The following is a 10162-nucleotide window of genomic DNA, read 5'->3' as shown; positions in this document are numbered from 1 at the left end:
ATCTAACATTTACTTTATCGCAACTAACTTTTACTTTCCGCATCTAACTTTTACTTTCCCGCAACTAACTTATTAAATCATATATTTCATTTAGGCAATAGCGTGGCTCTGCCGGTTGTTCTAAATGAAATATAATGATTTAATTTAACATTTATTTTATGCAGTTATATATCTATATAATTATATATATAATCATAGGTACCATATATAAAATATCGGTGAATTCGGTATTTTCTATAGTGGGAACTATATTATATTAGGTGTGTGTTTAAATATTTAATTTTCTTGGAACCATTATTTATGGTGGTTTCTTTTGTTTTACTTTTAGTTAAACAATATTGCATAAACCAAGAATAAATCCTCGAGCCTTGATAAAATTTATAATTTGTAAACTTCGTTCTTGCATTTGGTAATCTATAAATTAATAAATTTAAACTTAAAATAACCTCTCTGTGGATCGATCTCGTACTTACGAAATATATTATTTGTAGACAACCTACACTTGGGTGAATTATAATTTAAGTAGTATCACTTTTCTTTATGAGATAGAGGGAAACTTTCACGGGGATTGAGAAAAGCTCGCCAGAAGCTAGCGAATAATATATGAAACAAATATATGGTTTGTAATTTGTAATGGCATTATGTTCGAGAATTAGGAAGCTAGTGAGTAGTATTGAAGCTAAAACTTTTGAGACAAAGCAAACGATCATATATGGCTGGAGTTCGCTAGGTTTCTTTACTTTTGTAAATACTTAAATTGTCCCTTAAAGTATTTTATTATTTTTCTGGGAAAAAGTATACATTTGATTCAAAAACACAATTTAGAATTATCATCTAAATTTCAAGGCCTACCAAAGAGTGTTTGTTGGCCAAGAATTTTGGTTTGCAACATTGAAATAAAAGCACTAAATAAGAAGAAAAGTAATCTCAACACATATAATCATCTTATTACCATAAAACTCTTCTGATCACAAAGTTAAGTTACAAGGTAATGATCATAGAGCAAATTCACTTCTTATTCATCCATCAATCCATCAAAAAATAAAAATAAGGAAAAATTTTAATTTTTGACTTGTAAGTTGACATGTTTTGGGTTTAGTCATGTAAATTGGCAAAATTTGGTTTTCATACAGTAACTTGAATTTTTTTTTGTTTTTGTTCTTTTCTTCTTGAAACTATTAAATCCACTAGATATTGTTTATTTAAAACACTAATACTTTCCTAAGTGAACTCATGTGACAAGAATAAAACTTATATTATACACATTAAATATACATTAAAAAAATAATGAGAAATGACAATTTTTTTTAAAATCATTATGAAGTATTGAAAATCGTTTTGATCCATTTTCCTTTCTTTTTTATGATATGAATTTTAATTCAAGTAATATGAGTTTAATCTTGTCATGTGTCACATAGGAGAAAAAAGCACTAAATAAATCATATTCAATGTATTTAGTGGTTTTAAACAAAAAATGTCAAAAAAAAAATCAAAGTTACTGTATGAAAAACTAAACTTTAACAAGTTAAAATACAAAAACTCATAAATATAGACCGATTTACATAACTAAAATTGTAATTTTCCCTAAAAATAAAGAGCATAATATAAAAGTCATTTTAATGAAGGGACCGTCATAAACTAATCCCAAACATTGAAAAGAGAAAATGGTCAGGTACAATTTTTTTTTTAACCGTGGTTTGGAGCCAAACCGTTTTGATCTCTCCTATTTGTGATTTGTCAAAAAGATCCAACTTGAGTTGTACTACTAAACTAACAGAAATGGGCACGTGAGAATATACAAGGACGAAAAATATAACTATTCCGATCAAATAAGTACCAACTTTTGGGAGAAATTAAGCCCATACAGTGCACACATACGAAGAACAAAATCGGTAACCATCCCAAAAGTTACATATTATGAAAAATCGAACTCTCGTCCACACATGCAATCTCTTCTTGTGGAGCAGCAGAAACTACACATCCTAAACCGAAGGTCACGTCAAGAAAATAGAGCAAGAAAACCAGCACCACACAGCACAAGAACATCGGAATGGAGCCTAAGATCCACAAGAATAGAGGGAATGAAAAGTAAAATGCTCGCAAACCCAATGACCAAAAGTAACTGCCCCTATTCACAATGCATCCCACGTACTCAGCCGTAGCACAATCGCTACAGTTATTATTACCAAGATTTCGGCTCATCCGGACGTTGATGAGTATGCCTGCATGGCTGTAGTACCTAATTGACTGCACATTCAACAAGAATGCCACCAAAAAACACACCAATATCGAGAAAAACTTTAAGGGAAACTCGGGTTCTTCACGGTCACCGTGAACCACCCGTGTTGCTGCAGGGTTGTAGGCACTGCTGCCGGTCATCAGGACAGCGATTAGGGAGCTTAGCATAATGGCTGTGGACGCCAAAAGGGTCGATGCCATTATGTTGTTTCGAAGAGTTTGCACTGCTAGAATCCCGTTCTTGGATGGATCCTGTCATAAAAACATAATTCAATTTAAAACTCATGCATGCAGCTGTGATCTGGATGTTATTTTAGATTTTAGAAAGAATCACGAACAATTTATCCAATGATAAAGAAAAATATATACCATCTTTCGAGTAGAAAAAATACAGCACTACAAACTTCCAATACGTACTAACCAGCAAATATTTTGAGCTTTGTCTTTGTTTTTGGCATTTAAAAACTCTCTGTTACATAAAAAATATACGTACTTTTTGGGTAGCAGAACACAAAGTATAAAAGCAAAAGATAATGAAAGCAAGAGTTGTACTGTTTATCTGTGAAACATTATAGACCACAGCCAGTAAAACTTCAATGTAGTGACACTACAAACTTCATAGTCCAATGAACCAACAAATATTTCGAGCTCTGTCTTTGTTTTTAGCGTTGAAAACTCCCTAATTTGTCCTGAAAGGAATATTTTTTTCTTAATATTCCTTAAAAATTTCCTTCTTTGTTGATAATATTGATATAATTAAATATAGAATTTTATCTTTCTAAACTAAGTAAATTTTCCTCATGTACTTGTTCTTGCTCTATAATATTGTGATATTTTTATTGAGGCTAATGATAACTTCTCTAGATATTTCATTTTTATTCAAAAGATTTTTTACTAATGAAATTCTTTATTTCCTAATTGTGTAAGACTCTACACAAAAAATCAAATCTAGCTAAAAGAGGACAAGGAATGAAATCTAGCAAAAAAAAGAAACAAGTAAGTGAGAACTATAGAGCAGTTGTACGAGAGAGAGAAGTGTGCGTAACTTTTGGTGTTGATTGTCAAGGCGTGCAGACAAACTGAGAAGTAAAGATTTCGTGTGATTAACTCATGCTAGTTTTGCTGTGTTGCTGTAAGGTGTTGAAGACACTCGCAGATAACACTGTGCAAAGTATTGATCGAAGAGCAACGTGCGTCTCCGGGTTTTCAGCAATACAATCATTGCATCTGTATTTTTATAATTGGTTGTTTGGGATGCACTTTACTTCCTTGACCTATTAAGGAAGATTGTTTTCATAGTTTCATTAGTATTATTTTTGTAAACTATTTATAATTTTCTATTGAATATTTTGTCCTGAGGCACTGCATAAGTTTCATACTTGTGCATGATTTAGTCTGTCTTGTTTTAATCTCAAAACTTTATTTGCGTGGTTAACTAATTTATTCCGTTAGATGTTGTGGATAGGTGTTACAACACCTGCACACAACACCAAAAATCTGACACACAATGTAAGGTTTAGAAAATTTGAACTACGTAACCTGACTGCATACAATCTAATGTTTTACTAAAATATGTGTTTAATTTTATTTAATGCATGTTTTTGCATGATTTGTGGGTTAGTTCATGTTTTATTTAAAGTTTCATGCATTAGGGCTTTAAGTTGCATTTCGCGCTCGAACGAGGAACGGAGACCGGAGATACTCAGGAAAAATATTTTTATTAAATAATAGTTATTTAATATATGGTGTTAATAAGTGTGAGTTTTGAAAATGAGCCTTGGTTCGGTATTTTTACTCGCCGGATCATTTTTTTAGCAGTACGCTAATTTCAGGGAGTCGAAAGACTTATCGAGGGTTCGGGCAATATTTTAAAAGCGTACCAAAACGAAATATTTTTCGAGAGTGTTTTTGGGCTTGACAGGTTTATTTTATTGTTTAACGGGCTTAAAACCATTTTAATCACTTTATTTACTTAATTAAGGTCTCATTAGCAACTTTTATATTAACCTAAACTCTACCCTAAATACCCTAAACCTAGTGTAAGCTTCGGCCGCCCCTCCCCTTCAGCAACAGCAGCTTTTCGAAATTTCCAGCAGCTCCCATGTGAGAACCTGAATTTCCAGCAGACAGCTACTGATTCTGCTTATGACTTGTAACTGAAGCATTTAACATGGAACAAAGGCTGTTAATGGCATATAATGGCAGATTATAGCCATTAATTGGGAGGTTAAAAGTTAGAATTTTTGCCTATAAATAACACCCTCATATCTCTGAATTGGTGTTACACAAATCTTAAGTTATCACTCGAAATTCGAGCCAAGAGAGTGCCTTTTTCGAGTAGTAAAATCCAGTAGCGAGAGCAAGCACATTCCAGACTTCAACCGAAAATTTCTAGCAAATTACAGTAAGTGGACTTATGTATAAATATCTTGAAACCAGTTTGATAATTTCTGTTTTGAAGCAAAGTATATGTATTTTTTATTTCTAATATCTGATTTTTGAAGCACTGAAACCTAGTGAACTAATGGTAGGAATATATATTCTGAAACATTCTTGATTACTGAATTCTGATTATTGATTACTGGCCTCACCTATTTGATGAGAGAACATATAGGTGACTGATATCAGTCTAGCCATGAAATTCACAAATGTGCTCAGTGATTGCTTGCTAAATTTTTAGTTCTGATTTCTGTTCTGAAACCTGTTATTGTTGAATACCAATTCTTGTTCTGAAAGTAAGAGTTTCTGTATATTATTTGTATTACTGTTTCTGTTGAAAATGGCTTTGAAAATTGGGAGTTATTCCCGCTCACGCTTTTTGAGTGACGACAATATCACTCACTCACCAAACCCATCTCAGATAAGAACAAGGAAGAAATGTTAGAAGAAGAAGAGCAGAATCTGTTCTAGGGCTTGTGAAAAAGACTGTTGTTTCTCAGTTCTAAATTATGTTTCTTTTTCCGTTGCATCTGTTAAGACATTGTTATGTCTGATTTTTACATTTCAGCTGTAAAACATTAGTTATTTGAGTTTGTATCAGAAAATAAAATATTCAGTATTATGAATAAAAAGACTAGTTTTTGAATTTTGTACTTATGAGGCTTGTTGTTTTCGAATGTAAATTTGAGAGCAACGCCGGTGTCGACCAACCCCATCCCTTGGCAGCATGCATGGGGATGAGGGCTAGGGCTAGATCGATCCAGGAGGGTCCAGAGGTGGGCCAGGAAGAGTTGTTTTAGGGCTGGTCCAAGCTGGTTTAGCCTAGGGACGAGCATTTGTAGGGTGGATTCAACTAGGGTTCGAGCAACTTGGTTCCAAAAATTTCCGGTAAGGTGCTGCCGAGTTTAAGGGGTTCTAAATGGCTGGGATTTTGTTGTTTAGGGGCTGGTAGGGTGTGAATAGCTCATGGTTTAAATTTGGGAAAGTTTGGTTAATGTTCGGAATGATTCGGGTTAAAACACGGACCCCGGTCTAAGTTTTAAAACGAATCATATAAGTCATGAAACGAGCTCGAGTTTACATCTAGGACATGATTAAAAATATGTTTTGAGGTGTTTTTAGAGGTTTGGTTGGCTTCGAGTCAAAATTTTGAGGTCCAGGGGTAAAATGCTCAATTAGGGTTTCCAAGTGCACAATGGATATTTTGCACTCGGGTCGAGTTAGCAGTCCTGGCAGCGCCTTAATCGTAAATTGACATGTTTTAAATGTATATGTTATCATGAATATGACTTTTTATGTAATTATGAAAATACATTAGATGCTTGATTTTAAGGAAATTTACGTATATGCATGATTTTTATAAGTGATAAATATGTTGACATGTTTTGAAGGAAGTGAGTTGGTTGTGATAGCTAATACGAATACGATGACATGTAAGGCCAAAGCTCAATGGATGGGTAATATTGTCGCTGATGTCTCCGCCGCCGGGTACCCTGGTTATACGTAGATGGATCCATCGAGTAGGCGGGGTTGGATGTGTGCACGCTAACCCGATGATCATATTTTATGCACATTACATTTATGAGTTAGGAGTGATATTGGACATTTTCATACTCTTTCTTATATATGCTGATGGTTGTCAGGATTTTCGCAGGTTCCATTTGTGAATTATTTTAAACGACAGTTTAGGGTTTGACAGTTGTCTCATTTCTTTTTAACTGTCGTGTTTTTACTGTTAGTTGAATACTTTTATTTTAAAAATGTAACTTTCAAAAATTAGCTTGCAAAAAAAAAATTATTTCTAGTAGTAGACGTTTCACACAAATTTAATATTTTACTTTTATGTTAAAAAAATCAACTCTCATGTTCGAATTTTAAATTTGAATGTGGATTTCATAAAAAAGCAAAATTATGATTTTACATTTTTTAAAATCCTGTATTGGACTTTGTTACTCGAAAACTTACGAGAATATGTTATAGAGAAAGAAGAAAAGATTTGAGTGGATTAAAATTGAAATCTATGGTCGCTGTCTACAGGGACGGAACTAGAAAATGGAGTTGGGGGCAAAAAAAATTTTAAAAAAAATTAGGGGAGATAATATCAAATATTAGGGAAGAAAGTGAAAAATTATAATTATTTTTAGGCTTATAATCAATAAAATTAAAAAATTTAAGGGGTCGGTCGCACCCACCCGCCTCGATTAGCTCCGTCACTATCTATCTATATATTTTTGAAAGATATGGATCACTTGAGGAGAGGAGGTGATCTTTCAAGGGTGGGATCAGGAAGGGGCCCATCTCATAACACTCCTACCCAATCTCCATCCCGGATAAGAATTTGAAGTTTTTTGTTCTCTCGATCCCATACTCGAGAGATGTTGAGGTTCAAAGTTCGGGATCTCATCGAGTAGGGAGAGAATATCTCGGTACTTTTTTTAAATGGAGAGACTAGTTTTATCCTCACATCACCAAAAATAGTTTTGGACAAGTCCAACTAATTCTTTTGAATTCATACCGAGGACTCACTATCTAGGAGTGCAAGAAGTATTGCGGAGAAACAAAGGAATTTGGATCCTCGGTTGTGGATGAAAACAAAGAAGCATCTAGAGCTGTAAACTTTTTCCACGAGATGATCAGTTGATCATCTGATGGATGTCTGACAATTTTTCAAATTTATCTGACATTGTGTAAGGTACATCAAATGATCATCTCGTGTAAAAAGTGTACAACACCATATGCTATGATTTCAGCCACAACAGAAAATCCAAATACGAAACCAATATGTCTATGTGAAAACAAATCGAGCGTCTTGCTTGCACCATAGGATCATAATTTAAAAAAATAATAAATCGGAACGACATAAATTGAAAAAGCATCTTAGTTTAACACATGTCAAATAATTATTATTTAACTAAAAGTTATAATTAAATGAGAAAGTAAGTAAATGAAGGGTATTTTATGATTTTTAAAATATTAAATGTCATATTATATAATATTTAATAGATAAGACTTTTTTTAAAATATATCTTTAGCATAGGTTAGAATTCATTTATCTATTGGGATGACTTATTTATTATTTAATTTATGCCCTAAATTTTTTTTATCTATGAGCAAGTCCTTTTTAACTGAATTAGTCAATTTCTGTATGAATTTCGGCGAATAACATATTAATAATATTACTTCGGGTCCGAACGACCATTTTATTAGGTGAATATTATCTCTGGACATTGATCGGGACAAGAAAAATCCCGAAAACTCATATCGGAATGGGACGGGATATATTTATGGGCCGTAAGATATTGTACTTCCGAATAAATCCAAATGGATGTGTTACCTATTGCAGATCCAATGGCTCACTTCCATTAGATCAACATATGTGATATTATACTCACTGTGCATCGAACAAATTGCTCACTCGGTCCAGAGACGCGATACTGAGAAACTGATATTTATGAGAAACTGATATTTAAAAAATAAAAAAACTAACCTCCATCATCGCTTGAACCCAGACGCGGCGGTAGATGGCGTTAACGCCGATGACGGTGGTGGTGGGGCGGTTGATTATCTTACAGAGTAGCCAAATGTGATAAGCCACCATCACGATCAACCCCAATGGCACCAAAACATAATCAAGAATTTTTTCCTCCATATATATTTAGCTATGGTTAAAATTAAATAACTAAATAATTAGAATTCAAATAAATACATGAAAATTTGAAAAAACCCTAGTTTTTGTTCGCTGAAACTTTGGTTGGCATCTGAGATTTTATCCTGCTATTTCGTAGTAAACAAAGATACGTACTATTATATAAGAATTTCTAATTACAGTTGAAGATATCCCAATTCTTCAGCATATACATTCATACAAATAAGATTCACCATACGATTAAATAAATCAAAAGGATTACTGAAGTTTTTATCTTGAAACATTTAAATCCCCAATTATCCTATCTAAAAATGTTTTTCTCTAACTAATAATATTTTCATACTTGTATTTATGCGTCTATCATAATTTCTAAATCTTCTACCATGCATATATTCAATCCTATAAATTCATTCATTAGGTCTCTTGTGAGACAGTCTCACAGATCTTTATCCGTGAAACAAATCAATCATACTCATATTTACAATAATAAGTAGTGTTTTTTAATTTTTAATAGTTGATCCAAATAAGAGATCAGTCTCACAAAATTGACTCGTGAGACCGAATCACAAAAGTTTTTGTGATATTTAATATCAAACAAAAACAAACAGTCAACTAATTGAATCAATGTTAACGAATTTTATATACCAATTATATTTAAATTCGAATAACACAAAATATTTAATCAATTATATTTAAATTCGAATAACATAAAATATTTAATCAATCACGTGTAATGCAATAGATGTAACGAATTTTCGATGCATGTATAAAACTACAATAAAATATATATTCAAAAAACAAATATGGAGTCTAATACATAAAAGTCTCAATTTGTGTCTGGCGGTTTAAAAACTTCTAAAATAATTTTTTTCCTATCTCAAAATTCTAAAGTTTAATTTTATATTTACCCCACCACTTAAAGAAAATTACAATTTTAGTCCAGTATGTTGGTGTAAGACCTCAAAAGAAAAACAAAATCATAATAAAGATCAGTTAATATATACTTTTATATATTTAAATATGTATAATTTAAGTAAATATTATAAATTATATATATATATATATGTATATATATTTATATACATATATATACACACCATAATACAATAAAAAAATAAATATGCATGTATAGTATGGTTTTTTTAAAAATTAATATAAAAATAATAAAACTTTACAAAATTGATGCAATGCAAAAGAGATTACAAAAATAGTGCAATCCGGGAAAATCTGCTACGGATTCTGACAACTCCGCAGCAGACTATCCCGGTTTCATTTTTTGTAAATGCGAGGGCCATTGTTCTATATTATAATTTAGTATATAATTTTTTTTTATTTCTCACCATCCTTTTTCGTTTTTTCCAATCTACTTTTAATCTGAAAGCTCTTGTTATTTTATTTTTGAAAAGAATCCGTACTGTGAATTTATTGTATCTGTAATATCACGTGTAGGTGAAATTATTATAATTAATTTTTTTTTAAATTATTTTTTTATTTCATAATTGTATAATGTCATCATATTTTTCAATTTTTTCACATCAGCATCCAACTCATTGAGTTTGTCACTCATTGAGTTTGTCTTCAACACCGTACATACTCTGTTCAGGTTAGTATGATATTTGTTGAGTTTATCTCCAACTTTACAAAAACAGATGAAAATAATTATCGTAATTATCCTGTTACAAATTATATTTTTGGTTGACTAAGATGACATAAAAAATGAAAATTTATTGAATTTATAAAGTTTTAATATTTATTTTGTGCGTTGAGATATTGATAAATTTAATATATTTATTTGAGAGATTAATGTTATTATTATAGGAATTAGTCAATTAAATGATT

General features: G+C 31.7%; 1 protein-coding gene across 1 annotated transcript; it reads right to left on the bottom strand.

Moving 5' to 3' along the window:
* Positions 1-1905: 1905 nt before the first annotated feature.
* Positions 1906-8395, bottom strand: LOC140965283 (uncharacterized). Its single transcript, XM_073425444.1, has 2 exons — positions 8165-8395; positions 1906-2490 (listed from the first exon to the last, which is right to left on the bottom strand). The coding sequence occupies exons 1-2, from the start codon at positions 8324-8326 to the stop codon at positions 1909-1911; spliced, it is 744 nt and encodes a 247-aa protein (XP_073281545.1). The 5' UTR covers positions 8327-8395; the 3' UTR covers positions 1906-1908.
* Positions 8396-10162: the final 1767 nt, after the last annotated feature.

This window comes from Primulina huaijiensis, chromosome 18 (assembly GCF_012295235.1).
Source record: "Primulina huaijiensis isolate GDHJ02 chromosome 18, ASM1229523v2, whole genome shotgun sequence".
In the NCBI taxonomy this organism is placed as follows: Eukaryota; Viridiplantae; Streptophyta; class Magnoliopsida; order Lamiales; family Gesneriaceae; genus Primulina; species Primulina huaijiensis.
This window is presented reverse-complemented; position numbering and strand designations above follow the sequence as displayed.